The sequence below is a fragment of the Narcine bancroftii genome, chromosome 10 (genome assembly GCF_036971445.1).
Source record: "Narcine bancroftii isolate sNarBan1 chromosome 10, sNarBan1.hap1, whole genome shotgun sequence".
Taxonomy (NCBI): Eukaryota; Metazoa; Chordata; class Chondrichthyes; order Torpediniformes; family Narcinidae; genus Narcine; species Narcine bancroftii.
The window spans coordinates 41,277,620-41,304,944 of NC_091478.1; the positions used below are offsets into that span (position 1 = coordinate 41,277,620).

At 40.4% G+C, this 27,325-nt stretch overlaps 1 protein-coding gene across 4 annotated transcripts in view; it reads left to right on the top strand.

Moving 5' to 3' along the window:
- cabcoco1 (ciliary associated calcium binding coiled-coil 1) overlaps positions 1-27,325 on the top strand; it is a 151,263-nt gene that overhangs the window by 36,314 nt on the left and 87,624 nt on the right. For all 4 annotated transcript variants that reach the window (XR_011345569.1, XM_069900740.1, XM_069900741.1 and 1 more), the window contains 3 exons: positions 7,422-7,528; positions 21,423-21,592; positions 22,739-22,883. Coding sequence is in view for 3 of the 4 variants with exons in the window: in XM_069900740.1 (XP_069756841.1) it covers positions 7,422-7,528; positions 21,423-21,592; positions 22,739-22,883 (422 nt within the window). In the remaining variant the exon portion in view is untranslated. The remainder of the gene's footprint in view (positions 1-7,421; positions 7,529-21,422; positions 21,593-22,738; positions 22,884-27,325) is intronic.

Below are 27,325 nucleotides of genomic sequence, written 5' to 3' on the forward strand. Positions count from 1 at the left end.
CACCTCACTGACAAAAGACAAAGGAGGAAAAATGCAACACCCAACCCCAACCAACCAATTTTCCCCTGCAACCGCTGCAACCGTGTCTGCCTGTCCCGCATCGGACTTGTCAGCCACAAACGAGCCTGCAGCTGACGTGGACATTTACCCCCTCCATAAATCTTCGTCTGCGAAGCCAAGCCAAAGATTAAAAAGAAAAGAAGAGCCATCAGAGAGATGCTGGAGGATTAGAGGGTAGTTTATGTGGTTCTGTAGTTTGAAAAAGGCTTTAAAAGTAATCCAGGAAATTATAGGCTGGTGAATGTCAGTAGTGGGTAAATTATTAGAGGTTTTTTAAGAGATCAGAAATAGACAGGGGCTGATTAGGGATAGTCAACATGGTTTTATGCATGGCGGGTTGTGTTTAACCAGTCTTAATAGAATTTTTCGTGAAAGTTACCACAAAAGTTGAGAACGAAAGGCGATGGCATGGAACCTCCAAACAGCATGTGCCTCCAGCCCTCCTCGACACTGACTTTGTGTTCATGCGTAGACATGCCCCAGGAACGCCATTGCAATGGCCATACAATGGCCATTTTTGTGTGATGAAAAGGGTGGGGCTGTGTACACTTTAGAAATTGAGGGGCGTTCTCAACTGTTTACAATAGACAGATTCAAACCAGCACATATGGACTCTACTACCCCTATTCACTGCCCCCTGCCCAGGAGATGAGGAGGTCTGCCTATGGCGTGCACAGCCATTTCATCTCTTTTGGGTGACGAATCTTGGTGGGGGGGGGGGGTGGGGGTGGTGTAGCAGGCTGAGCAGCTGCATAACGCAGCGGGTTGAACTCGCCGAGTGGCTGTGAAGCACTCCGGGCCTGGTCGCCGCTCACCCACCTGGCCGGGGGGCCGTGCGCGGCGCTGTGGGCTGAGTCGCAGTGCACTGAGGGGTTGAGTACTCACCTTCAAGATGGCATGGGGCTCCCGTCGTCTTTAAGACACGTGCCCTGCAGGTGAGTTGTAGGCACAGGGTAATGTCACTTCCGATCCTGGATGTCTGGGCTGGAAAGGATTTAAAAAGAGGAGGCAAATTTAAATAAAGGTGATTTTGCTGACTAACACTGTGTCTGGTGAATTCATTTAGTAGCTTTACTGGAGTAGTCGCTACAGTATGGCATAAAGTCATAGATTATACATGTGAATCCTGAGAAGTTTTTGTATGTTAAAATGATCTAATGGCTAACTATTATCTCATGAAATATCTTGCTGTTTAGTTTGTGAACATGCTTTCAAGCAGAAGCAACTTGGACTCCTCATTTAAAAAAAAACTCTCATCAAATTTTTAGATTCATGTAATTATTTATTTTCTTCCGAATGAATACATTCCACATTGCACTGTTATCAAACCAGTTAAAATTCCTGCAAGAACAAATTGATCCCATCATTAACATTTTTTTGACCTTGCATCTAAACAAGAATGATTTCAAGATTCTGTTAGAAAAACTAATCTTCAAAAAGAATTAAGATTTTCCCCAAGCTGTTAGTCCTGTGTGGATACTTTGTGTACGAACACTGTAAGCATTAAGCAACAACCATTGGAAGTCCACACATTATAAGAGTCGCCATTATTGACACCTTTTTTGTTTGAACTGCAGCTATGGGCGGTGTGCAGGGCATGGGAGATGTCTCTGTCAAGAACACGGGCTGATGTGAGCACACTCATGCCTTGGCATGTGGTAGAGTCTGTCCCAGCCTCCCAGGCCACGTCATGGGGACAGCTGAAATCCATGTTTGCTATTGGTATGGAGATGTCACCCAGGAGCTTCGCCAGGAATAAGTTCTCAAAAAGAAAGCAATTGGAATCTGCTAATGCGAGCATTTCATTCATTAAATCGGACGGATTCCAGTCACCTAGCCCCTCCATATTCAAAAGCTGTATGCCCCGTTTGTGCCTGGTTAATCCGGGGTGTCCAGGAGGAACTGCCGGTACCGGGTGTTTTGGTTTTCTGCTGGGGGATGGCCAATAAATTCGTGTACTTTAGCTGCTGCAGCAGTGTCCGGTGCCCTGACGACGTGCCAAAACTTTGTGTCTTCAGCTGTTATTCCACGAAGGCGGAAATGGATCTCAGCCTGGTTCAGCCACACTCGAGGCTGGTGGGCTCCGAAAGGGGGCAACTGAACACCTACTGCATTAACTGCAGCTGTGGCAGCAGCTGCTGCTGTTGTGTCCATGTTGATTGCGGATTAAAGCTCCAGCTGAATCTTGCAGTTGGAGTCACCAATTGTAGCAACTACCCCAGGAGAGCTACTAAATGAATTCACCAGACACAGTCAGCAAAAACACCTTTATTTAAATTTGCTTCCTCCTTTTTAATCCTTTGCAGCTCAGACATCTTGGATCAGAATTGACATCACCCCATGCCTACAATTCAGCTGTAGGGCGCTTGTCTTAAAATAAAGATGACAGGTGCCCCGCACCATCTTGAATGTGATTGCGCAACTCCACAGTGCGCTGCGACCCAGCCCGCAGCGCCACGCCGTGCATGGCCCCCCCAGCCAGGTGAGTGAGTGGCAACTAGGCCTGCAGCGCTGCACGGCTGGCCGGCTCAGCGAACCGCAAGGGTGAAGGTTCAGCCCAGTGTCCTATGCGGCCGCTTGGCCCACTACAGTACAAGGTTATGTAGAAAATTTGATTTTGTGATTTTATTTACTTAGTTATTGCTATGGCGCATGGAAAGTAATCTCAATAATTCTCAACTATACCTTTGGGGCCATTTATATATTCAGTAGAACCAAATGATAGCTTTATTTGCTGAGTTCACTATTGTTATTACTGTATCTAAATTGGGCAAGGAGGGTAATCTTAATAAGCAACATTCTCTATTTCTCGCCATAACTACAATAAGGTTAGCGTGCAGAACTCAGTGCTGAAGGTTGTCTTTGCATTGTTGACCTTTCTAAAATCTATTCCAGAAGTGAAAACTAAAAATTATTGGATAATGAAGCATTTGTCATTTCATTTTCCTGATTCCCATTCCTTGTACCAAATGGTGTCTTGAGACACTTTCTGGTCTAGTTGTCAGTTCCATCGAAGGTTTTGCTATGGGGATCTGGGTGGGCAATTAGATTAATATAAAGATAGAGATATATAGAAAGATAAAATCAGGTGCAGGGTGAATGTCTGAACTAATTGCTAAGTGATAGGATAGGAAGCCAGCTGAGCAGAAGCTTCCAGATATGATCCATATTGTTCTATTTAGTTGTAAGTCCTTGGGTTAGCTATGTAACAACTGGTCCCAAACAGGTTTCTCGTACTCCACTGCTGAGTGTGACATGACTAGAGCAAAGGTCCAGAGTGTTTTGGTTTCAATTGTTAGAAGATCATAATGAAATTTGACTTCTTGATTATGTGACAATATTGTTACATGAATATATTGTTTAATGACAGGTTTACTGGTAGGAAAAAAGTAGAAATTCACCATTAAAACATGTATTCTCTTTTTCAAAAAAAGAGATTCTGTTTGCAAATAATAATTTCACGGCTATATTTTTTGAAATTCTTTATTTGTCTATTGACTGCTGTATTGGGAAGGGCTGTGGCTGTCATGTGACAGCACTGCCCCCCGACCTCGTCAGAGGACACACCAGCTGCCAATCAAGGTTTGGTTCCGCCCCACCCATTAGTGCACACCTTGCTGTTGGTCACCTGGACCTCATTCTCCAGCCTGCCTGTACTTGGCCTTGGACCATTGGCTGTTTTAATTAGATTAACCCTCCTGCCACTGAGCTATTGGCCCCCAGTGAATGATGTGGGCTTGTTCCTCCAGCACTATAAAGATGCCATGTGCTCTTTGTTCTCTTTTTTCCCAGCTTGGGTCCACCCTGTTTCACTCCAGGCCTAGAAATGTGGAAGGGTGCTGGAGAAACTGTTGGTAAGACATGCACTGTTAAATGGGTTGGGAGCATTTAATTACTGTCCCTTGAAGCATAGAGCTGTGCCTGCACTGGGTTAAGGGGTGGTGGGCCATCGTAGTGATCTTTCCCTGATCATTGTGTGTGTGTGCTCTGCATCAGTTGCCTTCTGTAAATAAAATCCTTTCCTACATCAAAACTGTGTTCCGAGTCCTTGCCTTTGAGACCGATCAAACCTGTTTCCTCACTCACAACAACAGCTGAGTTAAGATGCTATTTAATCCATGGATCCTGTGCTGGGTCTTTGGAAAATCCATACAATTAGATCAATTTGTCATCTTTCCCAACAATTGAGTAGAAATTTCTTCAATTTTATTAACGTGCTTTGTTTATAAACAAAGTTCAGCTGGTTAAATCTGTGCGCTTTGGTCAGGGAGCCTTCAAATTCACAGTTCAGATTTATTATTGGAGTGCATGCATGACATCACATACAACGCTAAGATTCTTTGTCCTGCAGGTGAGGCAGAATTACTACTTATTGGTTGTGCAAAAAACTGTACTCAAGAAGATACGTACACATGTAAACAAATAAATAAATATAAACAAACTGCTACACAGAGAAAAAAATAAAGTGCAAGAGAAAGAGTCCTTTAAATGAGTCTCTGATTGAGTTTGTTGTTGAGGAATCAGCTGGTGGAGGGGTAGCAGCTGTTCCTGAACCTGGTGGTGCAATAGTTGCAGTGAGGACAGAGTGTGTGCTAGGTGATGATCCTTGATGATTGTTGCTACTCTCTGACGGCAGCATTCACTTGGTTTTCCCTTCCTGAAGTTATTGTGAGATTGAGGGCAAGGTTGTTGTTGGTGCACCATTCAGCCAAGTGTTCAACTCCCTCCTATATGCTGATTTGTTGCCCCTTTTTATACAACCCTCTATAATGGTATTATCAGCAAATTTGAAAATGGTGGCGTCATACCGAGCCACACAGACATAGGTGGATAGTGAGATGAGCAGGGGGCTAAGAAGGCAGCCCTTGGTGGAGATTGTGGAGATTGTGATTCTGGTCTGGAGGGGAGGAAATACAGGATCCAATTACACAGTGAGGTATTGAGGCCCCGGGTCTTGGAGCTTGCTGATCAATTTTAAGGGGATTATAATGTTGAACTGTGGTCAATAAAGAGCATCCTGATATATGCATCTTTGCTGTCCAGGTGTTCCAGGGCATTGTGTAAATCCAGTGAGATGGAATCCATCATCTCCCTGTTGCTAAGGTAGCCAATTGGAATGGGGCCATGTTGCTGCTCAGACAGGAGCTAACATGCTTCAACACCAGCCTTTCAAAACACTTTATCACTGTGCCTGTGCGTGGCATTGGTTAATAGTCACAGGTTTTTAATACTCAGCCGTGTATTCCATCCACTTTCCTCGGATTCACTCTCCTGAAGGCAGCCCACTGGTCATCCTTGGATATGGACAGGAGAGAATCATTGGGAACACGGGGGTGGGCAGTGGTAGTTCTTCCTTGTTCTTGTGGTAAAATCAGGTGAAGAAAGCATTGAGTTCACTTGTGAGTGAAGCTTTGTTCTGTAGCAGAATGCCATTTAGGCCCTGCCACAGCTGATGGGTATGTTTCCTTATTTACATTTTCATCCGGAAACCCCACTTCACCTGGGTGATGGCTTTCTGTTGGTCATACAGTACCTGCTCCTTCTGTAGTGATCTCCTTGGTCTTCACATTCTCTCCAAATTATGGTGCCTAGTTTTCGATGCAGTTTTCTTGCTGGAGCTTATCATATTGTTTTCCCCTTTTGTACTCAGTACTCTTGTTATAAAATTAAAGATTTATCAGAACCATTTCAAAATATATTTTTCAGTCAACTTGCAACTTGACGGTAGGGTGCAGAATAAGGGCCAAAGAGTTGCTACCTGGGCTTTGTCATATTCTGATTCACCCCTAACCAACACTCAATTAATGTAGCATTTCAAAGAATGGAGTTATCAACCAAACAAACAACAAACCTCAGAGCGCAAAAGTTGCTCAATTCCAAAGCAGTCCAAAAGCTTTCAAATAGAGATCAACTGGAAAAAAAAGCACAGTTTAGTTTACTTATTAAAGAACTCAAGCTCGATATCACTATTGTTTTCTTTCCTCTATCCACTGTTCTCCTCCCCTGGAAGTGCCCTCCATTAACCCCCAACTCTTTTTCATTATTAGTCCTCCTCATATGTTCCTCCCTTCTCCCCTCTCTCCCCTTTCTTCTTCCATTGTCCTTTATGCCTATTCTTTCATACGGTGGTCTATTGACATTTCATCTCAAGATACTTGTGAAAGAGTTATAATATTTATCCATTATCAGCTATTATTTTGGTATTTAAATAGGATCCCTTGACTATATATCTAAAAATCTATAGCAAACATCCTGGCAATATTCTGAACAATGCTATTTCACTGTGGCCCATTCGTGAATAAAATAAAGCAAAACAGGAAAGCCTGCAAAAGCTATGATTGAGTCCAATACATGAAAGTGCTGGAGAACTTGAGTAGTCACGCAGCATCCAGAGGAAGCAAAGGGTTATAAGCAACATTTTGGGCCTGAGCCATTTGTCAAGGTATGAGCAGAAAGCAGGCAGGAGCCTGAATAGAAAGGTGGGGAGAGGAGGGAAGGGGCAGGGAGAGGGGCACAGGCAAGAGGTCATTAGGAGGACAGAAGGAAAAAAAGCAGAGAAGTGAAGGGGAAGGAGGGGTAGACATTGAAGTACTTGGGAAATAATGCATGTGTTATGTTAATAAACTTGTACCATGCAAATAACTTTTAAAATTTTTGATATTACATTGATTAGATTTTATTTTTTTCTCAATTGTACCATGCCAGTAAAATGATCCTACATCATTCAAAATGATTGCTTATTAAATTTTTTTCAAAGATCATATCACAACTATTGTGTTCTTGTGTTCTTGTTTCCTTTGATCATTGCATATTATAAATATATTTGTTATAGCAGGAATTGTGCAAGGCTACTACAATTATGATAAGACCAAATTTGGTTGAATTTACAAGCAATAAAATAGTTTAGCAGGATGAGTATTTCTTAGCAACAGTAGCAGTAGGGAGAGTTGGTTTTGGAAATGTATAACAGAGACAAGATGGAAAGAATGGCCTCTATTTGCATAATGAAAGTCTGAATTCTATTTCATTTCAAATGAAGAAAACATGAGCTGTCCTAATGGTCAATATATTGTCAAGAAGTCTTTGGTTCAAACGTGGCAAATTTTATCTGGTAATAAAATTATCTGAGCTTTAAGCTGATTGTTATAGTTATTGTGACCACAAGAGTTCTGAACTAAGCTGTACTATCTGTAGTTAGACAATTTGCTGATTTGCTGTAGAGTTATACATTGGCCAGTTTAAATGAGAGCAAGGGAAAAAGGTTCTCAAAAGAAAATGTAATTAAAATTAAAGGAACTTTTGATGATGGCCACCAATTAATCCACATTATAGTGAATTATGTGTTTCTATTTATTAAATAGAATGAAGAGGAGACTATGAAGGAAAGAGAAAATCCACTGGCCTGGAAATTTATTTCCTTTTCCCAGGTGTCTGACCTTGTACCATTAACAGTGGATTTAGTCCAGAGGTAAGTAATAAGTGCAACAAGGACCAGCTTAAGCTACTCAAAAACATGTTGGATTCAAACGTAGCTTCACTTTGTAAATGCTACTTAAAAATCCATTGTTTGGGAGAGCTGACTTTCCGCAGCCTTCTCACCCAGCCCTTACTGCATCTCCCATTTGTATAATGATTTAGTTGAGTTCCTTGGTATAACCTATCAATATGGTATTTGTGAAGCCAGTAAAAGAAAAACTAAAAACAGAATATTTAGGTTAGCATGAGATGGGTCAGCATAGGCAAGAGAGCAGAGATCCCCAAATATTGGTTTTGGAATGGCCAATTTCATTTGAGAGCAAAATACCACAAATTTAAATTATTTACAGCACTTCTGTGTAGATACCATATTAATGCACAGAGTCCGTTTGATGGGCAATGATGTTGCATGCATATAATGTTAGTTTTACATCAGTTGCACAAAAGGCTAGCACAATATTACTGAAGTGGATCTTAACTAAAGGGTTGATGCTAGCTTCGGTGTTGTGTGAGCTGCTGGAGAGTTGGAGGCAGCCATTTTCCTTGAGTTAAGTCCTTACCTTTAATCCTTCAAAGTTCACATTCTTTCCACCACTAATCATCTTATTTTTTAACCTGATTCTCTGATCCTATCCTGTCTAGCATTTCTGTCTATCTTTCCTGTCTTATTTCCACTGATCTTTCTTATGACTCTCCACCAACTTCCCTGAGAGTCTCTTCCATCTTATGCAAAATGCTCCCCAACATTCCCTCCATGATTGGCACTTTCTGCAATGGCAAAAGATGGTAGAGAGAATTTTCCTGCAAGTGACACCTTGGGCATGATGCCTGAAAGATGGATAGAAAAGGTTTAGAGGAAAACAGGTCAAACATAGGCAAATTAGACCAGCTTGATGGGCATTGGGCCTTTTCACATTGACAACCTGCTAAATTGGCATGAGAAAGACCTGTGTTGAAATACCCAGAGGGCAGTTCACACTGGACCATGAAATCCTGGGTCCGTGCACCTTTTAACATTAAATGCCTATTGCACAGCTAAGGGGGGGGGGGGGCAACCTCCAATGATGACGTCCTGAGTGACGTATTATGTACATGCAGGGCAGTGAAATCATAGTGGGAATAAAGAACAAATGCCGTACAATTTATGAAAGAGCATGCGGAAAAAACATGCACAATTTAATAAAACATGCCCACAATTTATAAAAGAGCATGGGAAAAATCTACTGCAGTGGGCTTCAGACTGTTCAAACTGAGGACAAAGACCAGCTCCATCACAATCTGGCAAAGCTAGTGTCAGATCTAGGTCCCTGAACCTATACATGACCCTCTCATATAACAGGCTGACCCTCACAGTGCCTGTTATGTTTGGAGATTTCCTGCTTGGCCCTTATCGAGAAGAGCTCCTGCATCTCCTGGTCCCACCAGTTGGCCACCATTATCACAACACTAATTATAAAACTTTCTTTCTTTGGCTTGGCTTCGCGGACGAAGATTTATGGAGGGGGTAAAAGTCCACGTCAGCTGCAGGCTCGTTTGTGGCTGACAAGTCCGATGCGGGACAGGCAGACACGGTTGCAGCGGCTGCAGGGGAAAAATGGTTGGTTGGGGTTGGGTGTTGGGTTTTTCCTCCTTTGTCTTTTGTCAGTGAGGTGGGCTCTGCGGTCTTCTTCAAAGGAGGTTGTTGCCCGCCGAACTGTGAGGCGCCAAGATGTACGGTTTGAGGCGATATCAGCCCACTGGCGGTGGTCAATGTGGCAGGCACCAAGAGATTTCTTTAGGCAGTCCTTGTACCTCTTCTTTGGTGCACCTCTGTCACGGTGGCCAGTGGAGAGCTTGCCATATAACACGATCTTGGGAAGGCGATGGTCCTCCATTCTGGAGACGTGACCCACCCAGCACAGCTGGATGTTCAGCAGCATGGACTCGATGCTGTCGGTCTCTGCCATCTCGAGTACTTCGACGTTAGGGATGAAGGCGCTCCAATGAATGTTGAGGATGGAGCGGAGACAACGCTGGTGGAAGCGTTCTAGGAGCCGTAGGTGACAACGGCTCTGTATACGCTTATCTTAGTGAGGCTTTTCAGTTGGTTGTTTTTCCAGACTCTTTTGTGTAGTCTTCCAAAGGCGCTATTTGCCTTAGCGAGTCTGTTGTCTATCTCATTGTCGATCCTTGCATCTGATGATATGGTGCAGCCGAGATAGGTAAACTGGTTGAGCGTTTTGAGTTTTGTGTGCCCGATGGAGATGTGGGGGGGCTGGCTGATGGAGGACCTCAGTTTTCTTCAGGCTGACTTCCAGGCCAAACACTTTGGCAGTTTCCGCAAAGCAGGACGTCAAGCGCTGAAGAGCTGGCTCTGAATGGGCAACTAAAGCGGCATCGTCTACTAACACTAATGCTACACACTAATACTAAAACAATACTAACACTACATGTCATGTCAATACTATAACATCTACACTAAAAACAGAACACTAGCCTTAACTACGCTGAAACACTGATCTTCCCTCCAAACAACCTGGCCAGACTGACTGTTTCCTGTCAGGATGATGCATGCATTGCAGGCAATAATGTCACTAATGCTACACTCCATAGCAGGAGGCCTGTCCAGATTCGAGCCAAGTTGAAGCAGTTTGGTTCTGATACAACCTCCTTAGTTGTATCAGTCCCAGGTTGATTTGTACCCCCCGCCCCCATAATGGGTTCGGTGCATTCATACTGGCAGGTGAACTGCTAAATTCCCGGTAAATTTCCAGGTTTAACCCATGTTCAACTGCAAGTGTGAAAGGGGCTCCTCCCTAGCTTCAGCCCTGGGTGATTTAATTCCTGAATGCCAGTTCACAAGCATTCACACTGGCATGTTAATCAGTAGATTGGCAGTTAATTATTGGGTTAAAGTGCCAGTGTGAAAGGGACTAATGGATCCTAACACTGAGCTCTAGAGAGAGAGACCTTTTGACATGCTTAATCCCTTGAAGTACCTTAATAGCTAATCAGGCCTCTGCTAGCTGGCTCTCTAGCTATTAAAATATTAATTTGGATGAAATGTTTGTGAATGACTTTGAGATTCACCAGCATTCTAAAGATAAAAGCATTTCTAAAATAAGTAATAATATTAAAAATGTTAAAAATTATTAGAAGAATTGAAACATTTAATTCTGAAAACCTTCTATCCATTTTCTAGTATTTACTTACCTCAAAATAAATTGAAAATTTTTCTTCTGCAGCCATTTTTTCCCCATTAAATCTTGGTACCTGCTGAAATTACTGCCTGGTTAAGCTGACAGAGGTTCACTGGAAAAACTTCCAAGCCTAATGGCTGACTATATGAGTTCAAAAGTGCAGACAGGTGTTGCAAGAGTCAAGAATCATACAGTGCAATGTACCCTTTAACCCACCATGTCCATGCTTACCTTTTTGCCCAACTACACTCATCCTATTTTTCTGTGTTAGTATCGTTTGAAGCCTTGCCTATTCAAGTTCCTGTCTAAATGCCACTTATATATGATTCCACCATCTCCTCTGGTAGCAGGTTCCAGACCTCAACCATTCTCTGTATGTAAAGACACTCTCAAATCCCTTTAAAACTCCTCCTCCTCCTCACCTTAAACATGCCCTTTCACTTGCAATATACAGACTATCCACTCCATCTGTGCTTTGCATAATTATACTTATAATAGATCTCCTTTGCTCCAGGGAAAACAAGCCTAGCCTAATCTATCTCTCCTTGTAACTGAAGTCCTCCAGTCCAGACAACATCCTGGTGAGTCATAGCCATTCATACTGGCATTTTAACCCAGTAATTAACCACCAGTATACCGTTTAACGTGCCAGTGTGAATGCTTGCGAACTGGTACACAGGCGTCAGATCGCCGCGGAGACAAACTACCTAGGGAGGGTGTATCATCGCCGATTCATTTTGAATCAACGTACCAAGTTAGCCCAGTGTGAAAGGGACTGGGAGTATGGCGGGTCCATTTAAGGAGGATAGACACCCCTTTGCTATGCTGGGTGTTGAGTGTGAAAGAGTGGTCCAGTGTGAATGGCAAAAATGCTATTTAGAACTGGTTCGTTGAACTGCCAATTTACTGGTTAGCTAAGTGCAAGGCTGGACTTGGGCTTGTGCTCAGAAGCCCTGAGCTTCCACTCAGATTAAAAAAAAACCCATATGGGTAGAGTTTTAAGTGAAAGAACCATTCTGTGTTCTCTCCTGCAAAGCAGCCTCCAGTAGACTCAATAATTTAAAAAAAACAAGAGGGAAGCATGTTTGTCAGAGTAGAAAATAATGTGTTCTGCAAATTAGCTAGATTTACATTTCAAAGAATTAGTTTCAGCATCTTATCTTCTGGGGGGAGGGGTAGTATTTCCTGAAGTAAAAGTTTGTGAAAGTTAGCCAGAGCTCTTGTCGTTTATTTGCATTTACACATGAAATTGTTACGGTGTTTTTTTTAAACTTGGGTCAGGATAATTATACTCTTGAATAAATCGTGATTGCAGCAGTTAGTTCATCATGCCCAGTGTATTTTCTCTCAAATCTAAATTATGCCAGAAGGGTGAGATTCAATTAATTATTGGTTTATTAGTGTTAAATTCCTCTTGTAAATTGATTGAGGTGTACAAAGTTACTTGTATTTCTGATTTGCCTTCAGAATCTTCTGTGAGATTTCAGTGTGCAAATGAAAATTAAATATGTAATAGGGGAATAAATATAGTTTGCGTCAAATTTCATTGTCTCAAAACTGGATTGCTTGGCACTGGTTTTGTATGGCTGGTATATGTTCAAAATTGTTATTTTTAACCTCTGGATAAGATTGTGTACCCAGTACATACATTGTCAAGTAAAATTGCTAATTACAAAATTGGACCAGACACTTTCAGTCATAATCCTTGTTAGCATGCCTGACATTTTGTTATATTTCTGACTGTTGGGTCCAATGTTGGAGCTCTAAGCTCCATATATTAAACGAACTGTAAGTTTCAATAAAATTAGGGGCAAAGAAGGCTGGGTTGTTGCTTCTTTTGCCACTTAGAGGACACTGCTGATATCAGGAATCCCTCTTCAGAACTGACTCATATATCTCCCAAAGTCTATTTTTATATGTATAATGAGTGTTTCTCCTCCATTTGAATATCTTGGTGGTGAAAACAATGGCAATACTGCTTTACTGGATTATAAAGATAGCCATTTGGAGAAGCTAAGAGTCTAAGGGCAGAATAAAACATTATGCACCTCTACAAGTTCCATGCACTCAGAGAATTTTAAGAGATAAAGCACCGTGACAGACCCTTCCACCCCATGAGCCCAATTACACCCAATTAACCTACAACCCCCTTATGTTTTGGAGGAAACCAGAACACCTGGAGAAAACCTGTACAAATTACAGAGAGGGTGGACAAACTCCTTACAGACACTGATACGAACCTGGGTTGCTGCTGCTATAACAGCGTTGCACCAAGTGCTACGCTAAACTGCCCAATCTGTGAGTGGACAAACCAATAATACCAGATAGAGCTGATGCAACTTAATGTAGCCCCATTTACAAGTAAATTTTGGTATTTTCCCACTCACATCCCACTTTAAGTAATCCCTATGCCATCAGGGCTGTGTGATTAGTAAGGGATTGCTTAAGATGGGATGTGAGTGGGAAGAGAAGGTTGAGAATCTCTGCTCGAGACCCAATTGTAATTGAAATATTTTGCTTGAGAAAAATTGTCATTGACCCATTTCCTTTGGAGTTATGAAACCATGCACATACCGAGTCAATTGGGTACGATTAAAACAGTGGTTTTCAAACTTTTTTGTTCCACCCACATGCCACCTTAAGAAATCCCTTACTAATCACAGAGCACCTACGGCATAGGGAATACTTAAGTGTTATGCGAGTAGAAAGAAAAAGGTTGAGAACCACTGGGCTAACCAGTAATTTGGCTGGTCAGTGAACCGGTTAAAGAAGCTGTTTTTGCCATTCACACTGGACCACTGTTAACCTGTTCTCTGCGTCCTTTCACACTCATCACAAGACATCCCCAGGGTTAGGGGAGTCTATCCTTCACCGGTGACATCTGAGTTAAGCATCGAGCAATGGTGGACCTGCCCTAAATCCTGATCAATGTATTATGATCTTGTATTTAAACAAAATTAATCATGCTTAATTATATAATAATTAAGCTTTATGTACAGCACAGTATGAGCCCTTCAGCCCCTATTGTTGTACCGACCTATAAAAACCTTTAAACATTTATAAAGGACCGTGGGAAGGTGATAGCAGCAATAGCACACAATTTTATAAAGACAGTAGGAGTGATGGTGGACCTGCCCTTCCAGAATTCCATGCGGCAGAGAAAGGGATGTATCCATGGAACACTCATGGAGCACTCATGGAAGAATTCTGAGAGGGCAGCTCTGCCATTCCTCTCTCTCTCTTTCTCTCTCTCTCTCTCTCTCTTTCCCCCCCCTCCCCCCGCTGTGACTTTCCCACGGTTCTTTAGAAATTTATAAAGGTTTATATAGATCGGCAAAGTTTATACCATTTTAATCTTTTGTGTCCTTCACATTCCTGAACTCACACAAAAACATCATTAACGCATCACTACCTTGTCCCTGGATAGTCCATGTCCCTTTCACACTGGGCTAATTGGCTCGTAGGCATCAGAATAGCCCAGGTATGATGCATTCTACTTCGATGGTCATCCATGGCATGATTTAACACTTGGGTACCTTCCCATTCACATACCACTGGACCCTTAACCACTAGGACAAGGTGTCACTGTGAAAGGGGCTATAGATTAGAGCAGGGTTTCCCAATTAGGGGTGCAAGATAGCATTTCAGTTTTTTTTATAAATCCATACTCCTTCAATTTGAATAATATGTCGGATGATGAAGAGCTGAAGGAAGATCTTATTGAACTGCGCACAATTGTGTTCTTGAAATCCAGTTTGAAAGCAAAACTTTGGAACAATATTGGTGTTCGGCCATGGACATGTTTCCAAGACTTTGTGAAAAAGCACTAACTGTGCTCATCCCATTTGCGACGACATACTTATGCGAGTCTGGATTTAGTGCCCTTTTGTCAATCAAGACAGAATCTAGAAATCACTTGGGTGCACAGGCAGACGTGTGGACTACTATCAGCAACAAAGGGCCACATTTTGAAAAACTCTTAAACAATAAACAGGAACAAAAGAGTCATTAAATTTAAATTGGCTTATGAACATTTGAACATTAGTTTTTTAATTTTTTTTAAAGAAATTTCATGCATGGATGAAAATTTAATTTTTTTGTAGGGTTTATGCAACTTTGAATTTGTTGTAATATTTTTTCTTTTCCATATGTTTCATTTTTGTTTATATATTATTAAAAATTGATTCTACAAATTTGTTTTGGTCACCTTCACCTTTATTCTTAAATAAATTATTACTTTAGGGGGTGTGAGAACATATTAAAAATTTTTAGGGGTGCGGGGCATAAAAAAGGGTGGGAACTACTAGATTACAGCATGAAACCCATTTACCCGAATCTTAAAGTTAACACATTTTATTCTCCTCACATTCCCATCAATTCCATTCAAGTTCTACAAATCACTTGCACACTAGGGACAATTTTTAGTGACCATTTAACCAATCAATTCATACATCTTTGCGATGTGGGAGGAAACTGGAGCACCTGAACAAGTGCCAAACAGTCTCAGGGAGAACTCAAAAACTCCGCATAGACATCACAGGGGGCAAGAATGAACCTGGGTTGTTGAACTATGTCCCTTATGCTAACCTTCTTGAACAGATTTTTTTGACTTCAATTATTTAATCACAGTTTAATGTGTTAAAGGAATATATTATTTTAATATGTAAAAAACATAATCTTTTACTACCAGTTCCCATATGTCTCTTGATTATCAGAACTTTTATGAATCAGTGGAATGTCCTTCTGAGAGTACGAGTTGGCAGATGTGATTTTCTGCAATAAAACTTTCATCCTTGCTCTTGCATCTGAAAGCATCCACACTGCTCTGCATTTCCATCAACCAGTACTGTATTCTGGGTTAAGGGTTAATTCTTCTTGCCTGACACCAGTCCACTGACTAATCGCAACAGATCTGCACAGGTACAATGGAACTACATAAATACCAGAATTATAATGGAAAAGCCATTGGTCTATTAAAAATGAAATTCTATACCAGTGTGTCAATGTGGCCTACAGTAGATGCGAATGAGGCATACTGTTTTCTTGCATACAATGCAACAAAGTGAAGCAAGAACTGTGGCCATTGGTGGACAAAGAGCAGTGGGCAGACGCATTCCTGAGAGACATAAGGCACAACCTGAAGTTAAAAGAAGGTAAAGCAGCAGGACAAGAAGAGCTACAAGAAGTCCCAAGAATATGAACGTATTTACCTTGCAGCAGACTGGAGAAGGAAGATATAGTCTGTATGGACTATAAAGAATGCCCTCTAGCAATTTTCATTAGGAGCGAAGAATGAGAAATTGGCAGCACTCAGCAGGTCAGGCAGCATGTGCAGAAAGAAATGGATAAACAAGTGTCTCGACCTCAAACATTCACCACTTCTCCCTATGCCTAACCTTCTAGCTTCTCTCTTTGCTCCAGAGTCCAGCATCTGCAGTTCTTGTGTTTTAAGTTATAGTCCCCAATGTATTCCCATGCATTGGGTATAACGCAGCAATGAATCCATTCATTTAAATGATTGAGGCTAAAACATTACATTTTTTTATTTTTCACACTATGAACCATACTGACCAAAATACACACAAACATTTCCCTCTTGAATATACACAGTGTCATTTTCTCCCCTTTCTCCCCCTCCCTTCCCTCCTTCCTTCACCACCCCCTCCCCACCCACTCAACATTCAACCTATATGATACATTAAACCCATTAAACAATGTCATCACACAATGAAAATAAACAAGAAATTTGTGTCTTCTACTTTTACATACTGGGTCAGTTAATTTCGTCGTCTTCTCCTTCTGTCATTTTATAACAATCATGTACATCAAACTGCAAGAGAAAGAGAACGAGGAAACAAGCTGTAAACCCAAACAAAAATGGGAACAAGATCTAAACATAAAGATAAAGAATGAAACATGGGAAAAGCTATGCTTCAGAACTATGAGAAATACAATAAACACAAGGTTACGCATGATACAATATAATTGGTTACACAGGCTATACACCAGGGCCGAAAAGTTAAATAAATGGGACCCAACAGTATCAGACAACTGTTTTCATTGTAAGAAGGAAACGGGAACAACAGTACATGCAATTTGGGCATGTGAGAAAGTGGAAAAGTTTTGGGAAGATCTAAACCAGGTATTAAATAAAATCACAAAAAGCAACATACCAAAAAATCCAGAGATCTTTCTTCTAAGTAATATAAGAAGTAAAGAACTTGGACTCGATTTGGATGGAGCACAAAAAGATTTATTATGATAGCCTTAGCTGTAGCAAAAAAATGTATTATGTCAACCTGGAAATTTGAAGATGGCCTGAGAATACAGCAATGGTACATAGAAATGAATAAATGTATTCCATTGGAAAAAATAACATATAATTTAAGAAGTAACATCACAGTATTCGAACAAATTTGGGAACTGTACATGGAACACAACAGAGAAGTCCTACCGCAAACCTCCACCACCTAAACGTTAAATTTCTTGATGAGCAGTTCATAGTTGAAAGAATCGTGACTTTGTACAAGATTGGTGCGTTGTTCAGAGCTAAACATTGTTCGAAATATCGAACCTATCAATGATATCTAGTTTGCATTGTATCCACAGCAGATAAGAATAATGCACATAGCAATGTAAAGTCGCCTCCATAATGTTTGGGTCAGAGACACTATTTTTCTTTTATTTGTCCCTGTGCTCCACAGTTTTAATTTTTTTTTAAATTAATCAAACAATTCACATGTGATTCAAATACACATTCCAAAATGTATTCAAGGTTATTTGTACACATTTTGGTTTGAGCATGTAGAAATTATAGCCCTCTTTATAGAGTACATTTGTTTGTTCCCCATTTTAGAGAACCATAATGTTTGGGCGTTTGTGATTACTTAAGTATGTTTAATTGTTTCATTGGTGCAGGTATAAGAGATCTAGGCTTGCTTTTAAGCTTTAGATTACCTTTGGAATCTGTAGTTTTTTAAACATAAGGAGACATTGCCCAAACGTTAGAAATACCAAAATCAACTATTTGGAACATCATTAAAAAGAAAGCTTGTACTGGTGAACTCAGCCATTGCAAAAGGACAGGAAGGCTTAGAAAGATCTCCAATTCTGGTGACAGAATACTCATCATAATGAATAAAAATCCCCAAGCATCTGTTCGATAGATCAGAAACTCTTCAGGAGGCAGGTGTGGATGTGTCAATGACTACTGTCTGCTGCAGAAGACTTCATGAACACAAATAGAGGCTACACTGCAAGATGCAAACCACTAGTTAGCTGTAGAAACAGGATGGACAGATAACAGTTTGCCAAGAAGTATTAAAATGAGCCTGCAGAACTTTGGAAAAAGGTCATGTGGACAAATGAGACCAAGATTAACCTGTATCAGAGTGATGGTAAGTGCAAAGTGTGGAGGAAAAAAGGAACTGCCCAAGACCCAAAGCATACCACCTTCTCTGTGAAACATGGTGGTGGGGGTGTTATGGCCTGGGCCTGTATGGCTGCCACAGGTTCTGGCACATTTATCTTCATGGATGATGTAACTCTGATGGCTGGCTGTGGCAAAATGAATTATGAGGTGGAGAAACATCTTATTTGCTCAGGTTCGAGCAAATGCCTCCAAATGCATTGAACAGTACTTCATCCTACAGCAAGACAATAATCCCAAATAAAGCAACAAAGAAGTTATTCAAAGCTAAAAACTGGAACATTCTTGAATGACCAAGTCAGTCTCCTAATCTAAATCCAATTGAGCATGCCTTCCATATGCTGAAGAGAAAACTTCAGGGGACATCCCCGATACAGGCAGAAGCTGAAGATGGCTGCAGTAGAGGCCTGGCGGAGTATCACCAGGGAAGATACTCAGCAGTCACAGACTTCAAGCAATCATTGCATGCAAGGGTTAGCATCAAAGTACTAAACATGTCTACTTTAATATACATACCATTGCTATGTCTCAAATATTATGGTGCCCTGAAGTGAGAGCAGAATGTATAAAAAGTGCTGAAATTTCTACATGGTCAAACCAAAATGTTCACAACCCTTTAATAAAATATGAAATGTGTACCTTAATTATATGTGAATTGTTTGATTACAAATGTAAAACTGTGGAGCACAGGGGCAAATAAGGGAAAAAAGTGTTTTTGAATCATATATTACTAGGAACGTTGATGAAGGAAAGGCTGTGGATGTTGTCTACGTGGACTTTAGTAAGGCCTTTGACAAGATCCCATGTGGGAGGTTAGTCAGGAAGGTTCAGACATTCATGGTGAAGTAGTGAACTGGATTCAACAATGGCTGGACAGGAGAAGCCAGAGAGTACTGGTGGATGATTGCTTCTCAGACTGGAGGCCTGGAGTGGTGTGCCTCAGGGATCGGTGCAGGGACCATTGTTGTTTGTCATCTATGTCAATGATCTGGATGATAATGTGGTAAATTGGATCAGTAAGTTTGCAGATGACACTAAGATTTGCTGTTATGGACAGCGAAGAAGGTTTTCAAAACTTGCAGAGGGATCTAGACCAGCTGGAAAAATGGGCTGAAAAATGGCAGATGGAATTTAATGCAGACAAGTGTGAGGTGTTGCATTTTGGGGTGTGGTAGAACAGAGGGATCTGGGATTACAGATATATAATTCCTGAAGGTGGTGTCACAGGTGGATAGGGTTGTAAAGAGAGTTTTTGGTATATTACCTTTATAAATCAGTGAATACGAGAGTTGGGATCTTATGTTAAAGTTGTATGAGACATTGGTGAGGCCAAATTTGGATTATTATGTACAATTTTGATCAACTAACTACAGGAAAGATATCAACAAGATAGAAAGAGTGCAGAGAAGATTTACTTGGAGGTTGATCGGACTTCAGGAGTTACAGGGAAAGACTAAACAGGTTATGACTTTATTCCCTGGAGCGAAGAAGAATGAAGGGAGGTTTGACAGAGTTTTAAAAATTTTGAGGTAAGTAGACAGAGTAAATGTAGATAGGCTTTTTCCAGTGAGGGTTGTTGAGATACAAACCAGATACATGGGTGAAGAGTGAAAGTGGAAATGTTTAGGGGGAACATGAGAGGGAACCTCTTCACATAGAGAGTGGTGGGGGTGTGGAACGAGCTCCCAGCTGAAGTGGTGAATGGGGGCTCAGTTTTAACATTTAAAGAGGAATTTGGACAGGTACATCGATGAGAGAGGTTTGGAGGGCTATGGACTGGGTGCAGGTCAGTGGGACTAGGCAAAAAACAAATGGTTCGGCACAGACTTGAAGGGCTGAAGAGGCCTGTTTCTGTTCTTTAATGTTCTATGGTTCTATCACTGGAAGACAACTGCATTGATAAGATTAACATTCATTGCGTCTGTAGATTCATTGAAGAGTAAACACTTCACTGACAAAAGGCAAAGGAGGAAAAACCCAACACCCAACCCCAACCAACCAATTTTCCCCTGCAACCGCTGCAACCGTGTCTGCCTGTCCCGCATCGGACTTGTCAGCCACAAACGAGCCTGCAGCTAACGTGGACATTTACCCCCTCCGTAAATCTTCGTCCGCGAAGCCAAGCCAAAGAAAGAAACATTTCAAGCAGATGATGTCCTCAAACTTCAACAAAGAACTTCTTCTGACTTGTGAATTCAACCTTTTATGGTATATACATGGGATGAACAATAAATGGTGAATACATAACTGGAAGCAATTAAATCTAATCATATGATTGTCACACTTTCCTGAAAAGGACATTTTTATTCACCAACTCAATCTCAACTATACCCATTAATTGTAATCCCCCAACACAAAGGAGAGTTCCTAGAAAATAGACAATTTAGAGGACGTTTAATCGGCATGTCTAATAATAATAATGAGTTTGTTATCATATTGCAGTCATCGTACATTCTACCTATCCATCCAAACTCTTGTGGCAGCCAGACTATAATAGTAAACCTTAAGTTAAAAAGATCATAAATACAAGAGATGAATAGTACATAAATATTCACAGTTACATTGTGTTGTATAGCCAAATAACTATGACTCTATAACCACAGGCAAGTGAATTTTTAAAAAAAACTGCAGATGGTGGAAATCTAAAGTAAAAGCAGAAAATGCTGTAAATACTCAACAGGTCAGGTCACATCTGTGAGAAAGGGAACAGAGCAAATGTTTCAAGTCAAAGATCCTTCATCAGAACTGGGAAGGAGGTAAAAGAAGCTTGATATGCTTCAAAGAGAGCGAGGAAAGGGGTGTCTCCTATAGGATATAATGGGAGTGACAACAGGGATAAACAGTAAACAAGGATAGATGGTCATTGAGTGAATAGGAGCAGTTAGAGAGTGAGAAAATAGGCAAAAGAATGCAAGGGAATACTTGCCCAGTAGATCAGGGTGGGCATGTCTTTCACTCCTGGAGGAAACAAAAATGGGGGAGGGATGGTGGGAAGAAATAAAGACAATTTGAATGAATATCATGGATAGGTTACTGATCCAGATACTGGAAATTATAGAATGCAATATTGTCCTGAAGGTTGCAATGTGCGCAGATTGAAGATGCAGTGTTATTCCTCAAACTTGAGCCTTTGAGCTACCACTATGTTCTGACTAATGTATTCTTCTCCACTTTATTCAATGTCATTGAATTCCAAAGTAATCTATTTTAAAAGCATGTTACCTAGAAAATTGTTTTCTGGGCAATGTGAGTTTCCTATTTCTTTCTGTTCATTAAAGAGCCTTGGCTGAAATTCTGCAACTCAAACAGTACAAGCATTGCATGAAAGAAGGCATCCTCTTGGATTATTATGTCTCCGGGTTTTGGTGGGCCAAAGAGCAAGACTTCACAATACTCCTAATATCTGTCTTCATGACTCTATTAAATATAATTTTGGAGAACCTCAGCAGTAAGTATAATTTTTGATGTAATTCACATATCAATCACAAGACAGTAATGTAATTCCACAGGAAATTATTGCCATAAATTCAGAAGATGTAGAAATGTGTTTTTAGGTACAATTTAAATTTAAACCATTGTTTATCTTTTCATTAGCATGTTATTTTGCTCTTGTATAAATATGGCCTAGTTCATTGCTAAAATCTTTGATGAAACTGTTTCTGAAAATAATTTTTGTACAAGATATAAACTAATATATTTTTGTAAAAATGATTCCCAGCTTGGATGTGATTTTCAATTGCAAAAATGTGACTTGTAAATTAATATTTATTTTCTTAGCAGCATTCGTTTGTAGATATAGAACAGGACAAACATTATGCGCTCTTCAGTCCACAAGGTTGTGCTGACCTATATAAATATATTCTAGCATCAATCTAATTCTTCACAACCCCACGGCCCATAACCTTTGCTCTTACATCTATGTTCCTATCTAAGAGTCTTTTAAATGTCCCTATTGTACCAGCCTCCACCACCATTCCACATACTCACCACTCTCTATGTGTTTAAAAAAAACTAATATCTTCCCTAAACTTTCCTCTCCTCACCTTAAACAGATGTCCTCTGGTATTCATCATTGCTGCCCTGGAAAAAAGCTCATAGTTGTCCACCCTATCTATGCCTCTCAGAAAATAACAGTCTAATCTAGTCAGAGATGAATTGTCTCCACCTAGATATGATAATGTTTACAAATTAGATCTAGAAATAATTTGGGATGAGACAAAATAATCATTTGAGGCTACAACAGTAAATAAGAGGAGTTGCAGGATGAACTAGATATCAAGGAATTTTGCCTGTGTACATTCACATAATCTCTGGATTGTCATTAGTGAGAAATAATGTATTTTTTTGTGGATTTCAAAGAAACCTAATGGAAGAAAATGTTATGATTTGTGAAAAGCTAAAATCAAACCCATCTTACCATTGATAGTTAAATTAATGATTTTGTTATTACATATGTGAGATAATATCTTTAATTTAACAGTGGATAAAACAAGCTTTCAAATTGATTTTGTCATTCTCTAATTTATGTGCCATCATGTTATATGAATTGGAACATTTTCTAAGGCATGAACTCAATTGATGTGTTTTATTGCAGACAAACACTTGCCATTGCTAGATAATTTAAGAGAGCTCACAAAACTCATGACCGAAGTTACTCAGTCAAGTTCAGCTAAGAATCGTGGTGTGGAATTCTTCACTGTCGACCAAGCCAAGGCCATTATTAATTATATGAAAATCAGGTACTCGTGCTTTATTTTCCTCAATGTCAGTAGTGCCCAAGTTGTAACTGTTCTGCCACAGTAAAGGGCTTTTCTTCTTGATCAAAGTCATTTAGTCTTTCATATTCCGTGACATTTTGTATTTTTCTTAGTATAAATTGTAATAAATCTGTCAAAGATGGACTTCTTACTTTCTTTAGTTTTCTTAATCTTCTTGTGAACCAACTAAACTTAAAATATCTTGGCATGTCTTAAAGCAAATGTAGCCTAGAAAGCTGAGTTACCATGGACACTTATGATGTCATCACAACAGAAGGCATCACATAATGTAACCTAGGTGAAAAACAAAATCTTGGAAACCAATGTACTTCTTTGCAGAGGAAATTAAAGAAAATCATTATATTTCCATAACTTTTTTTCCTATTTTAATGTCATTAATTCATTGTGTCTGTTTCTTAGTTTGTGTCATCTGTTGTTATTTTCATACATTTGATTCTCATTTTTTATTGTCTCCTTTAGCTTGCTAATAGTGATACATACTTTTGAAATATATGATACAGGATTAGTTCTGTGCATTAATATTAATAATATACTGACAGTCCCCAGGTTACGAATAAGATCTGTTCCTAAGTTGGTCTTTATATCAGATTTGTAGGTAAGTTCGAACAGGTGCATAAGGTTCTGATTTAGCATCAGTTAGTCAAATTTCTTGAAGTAGGCATCAAGGGAGGATTGTACAGAGCTTTTCTTCCATTGGATTTATGCTTTGGAGGCATGGTTACAAGGGTAAATAATCATGATCTGACCAGCAGCCCACAGCTTCCATGAATTCCTCACCTCGAGTCACCAGCATCCCGCCACACAGCACCTCTATGGTCACTATCCAGTGCGTCATCTCTTCTGCTTCTCCTTCTTAAGTGGGGGCTGGTCTTCCTGTTTTCTGTGCCCTGCTCCAGATCTCCACTTTCCTGGAGTCTGCAGCCTCATGGCTGCTGTTGATTAATAGGCACCTCCATCTTGGGCAGAGACCCTGAGATCATAAGATTTCAAATAAAGCCACCGCCAGCTCCCTCATTGGGCCACTCAAAGCCTGTGCAGAGCCAATGGCAGTCAGCTGGGCGGCTGGACCCTGTAGGAGCCCTGCATCTCTGGTCCTTCGCTCCCTGCGGGTCCTATCGGTAACAGCACTTCCATGGGGTCCCCCCCAAGGCTGCATGCTTAGTCCACTTCTATTCACTCTGCTGACCCATCACTGTGCTGCTAAACACAGCTCAAACCACATCATCAAGTTTGCTGACAACATGACCATGGTGGGCCTTATTAGTAAGAATGAGGAGGCAGTGTACAGAGATGGTGCAGAGCCAACAACCTGTATCTGAACGTTAGTAAAACAAAAGAGATGGTTGTTGACTTCAGAAGGGCCTGATGGGACCACGCTCTGCTGACCATTGACAACTTGACCATTGAGGTCGTCAAGATTATTAAGTTTCTTGAAATGCACTTGGTGGAGAATCTCATCTGGTCCCTTAACACCAGCTGGATAGCCAAGAAAGCCCAGAAGCACCTCTTCTTCCTGTGAAGGCTGAGGAATGTTCATCTCCCACCCTCCATCCTCACTGCATTCTACAGAGGATATATTGAGAGCATCCTGTGCAACTGCATCACTGCCTGGTGTGGAAGCAGTACCCCCTCGGTCCACAAGACCCTGCAGAGGATAGTGAAGTCAGTGGAAAAGATCATTGGGGCTCTCTTCCTACCATGAAGGCGAAAGGCAATAAACATTGTGAAGGACTCCACACACCCCTCACGTAAACTGTTCTCCCATCTGCCATCTGGTAGGAGGTACTGCAGAACTCAGGTCCAGATTGGGAAACAGTTTTTTCCCCCAAGCCATCAGACTCCTAAGTTCCCAAAACATATGTGAAAAGTGTACCGTGGACCTTTACTGTATATGTCTTAATATTTTAATATTTCAATGTGTTTAACTCCTATTCTAACTTTATAATTATGTAAATATACTTCGTGGTCCTGGAGAAATGCTATCTGGTCTTTTACCATAACCATATAACAATTACAGTACGGAAACAGGCCACAATCAGCCCTTCTAGTCCGCACTGATTTAAATGAACTCCACTAGTTCCATCTACCTGGTAACACAAAATAGACAGGTGCTGAAAAGAGCATGGTACGAACAATAAATAAAAGTGACTTAACTTGAGTTACCCTCAGTACTCATGTTCCTAGTTTCAAACTTGCTTCTCTTTCTCTTATTATTTGGGGCTAATAGTGACTCTTTGTTTGCCCTTAATTGACGTATACCATGTATATGACATTTTCACAAGATAGGGGATAATTGATGACATGTTCAGTTGCACAACTAGTTTGGTTGCCAAATTGTTATTTTAAATCTCTTCCCTTGTTCCCTGGCAGAAATACAGTCTTTTCGATCAACCTAAGAGAACTAATCTTGCATGGCAAGCTTCACCACTGTATTATTTATTCAACCTTTAGACAGGATACTGGCGCTTGATAAAGCATACAAAAAGTCCAAATGGGTTGAAATCTTTTGTGGGAAAATATTCTGCAAAGAGGATCTTCTTAAATGGTTTCAGCTTAAGATAAAGATTCATACAAACTACGAAGACATTGTCATTTAGGCAGCAAGTGGCACTGTAGTGGAAAATTGATAAGAGTGTGGAGATCATTGGCCTGCAGAGAAATGTTTTGTTCTTTGCTATATATGGTACCGAAGATGTCTGATTTTTGCGGAATTCTGTAAGACAAGATGTTGAGAAGGATCTTTTTAGTTTATGCAATGAATTCTTATAATTTGCACTGTGCCTGCCTCTAACAGGACGGTGAACACAATTTCTATCATTACTTCCAATGAGAAATCGAATTCCATATTTGAGAAGTAAAATTAATCATGTCCATGGTGAAACAGCAAAGGTGTGTGACTATTTGAAAAAAGTCGGGAGAAACCATAGACTTTATAGTTGCCTCCAGTCCTGCAATGTCCTATAATTCAACATAGATCCTTTGGTATCAACTTTCTACCTTTCCTTGTCATTTTCCCATTTGTGTTTGCTGCCATACCTCCAGAGTTATGCTCAATACAGATTCATGAGGAAGTGAAACGTGGTAATGTCATACAAATAGATGTTACTCCCTTTTCGGTTGACTGTTGAGATTTGTTTTTCAAGCCAAACATGTCCACATCCATGCACGGGGTTCCTGCCCAAAATACCACTGATGTTGCTTGACCCACTGAGTTCTTCCAGCAGATGGTTTGTGGCTTCATATTCCATCATCTGCAGTCTCCTGTGTGTCTCCGTGTCCACTCCATAGATATCAGCATAGCTAATTAAATTCAGCTTAATGATAGAAAACCTGACCAGTTGCATCTTTTCCAATACATCATTGTATTAGCCACTCTAATTTGACTGTAGTTTTCTGAATAACTAAATTAGAGACAGAAAGTAGCTTGTTTACATTTTTGGCTATCTGACTTCTTATTTCTGTAAATCACACCACTTTGTTTCAGAAAAAGGCTACAGGAAGTTCTCATTTCTTTAAATTGAAACAGGAAAGTAATTTTATATCAAGAAATTTATTCAAAATGGCAAATTAAAGCATGTTTGTTATTTTACCATTGTAATAAATTAGTTTGGTTATGAACATTTCAGTTTTAAAAGGAAACCAAATTTAAGCATCAATTTGTAACAGTAAAAAACATCAATGTAACATTTCTGACTGAGCATTTTCTTTTGATTTTGGCAAGTTAGATTTTAAGTGTGGTAGAATGAAATCAATTTTAGACTAAGCAAAGTTGGCTTCATGTCATATTCTGTTCTCCATGCCCCCCCCCCATTAATTTTGGGAAGATATAGGCAAATAAGATGGCGCCTTACAGTGGCAACTCTTTGCGTGCAGCTCTGCCAGGAATGATCAACTATTCCTATTCAGAACTATTGAAATTCAACCCCAGAACCAGAGCCATAAACTCAAACCTACCCATAAATAAGGATATGCTAAGATACCCTCGGAATTGGAAGAATTAGCAGTCTCCGTTGAACCTTTAAACAGCCGGCGCTTAGGCAAGTTCAACACCACGGGAGTTTTAAACAGTCAGCGATCAAGCCATTTAAACTTTGTGGAATTTCAAAAAGCAGATGCTCAGTCCATTAGAACATTGCGGGAAATTTAAAGAGGCATCGCATGGACCATTTAAACATCGTGGGAATGACCAGCAGCAGACCCATAGGCCATGTAAAGAAGACCTGACCAGGTGGACGCAGAGTGGGGCTACAGGTTAAACTGAGACGCCGGCTTCCGCTCCCAACCATCCCCTTGGCCAATGTACAATTCTTGGAGAACAAACTTGATGAACTCCAAGCCAGGCTTCAACATCAGAGAGTTACCACAGAATGCTATGTGATGTGCTTTACAGAAACATAGTTAAA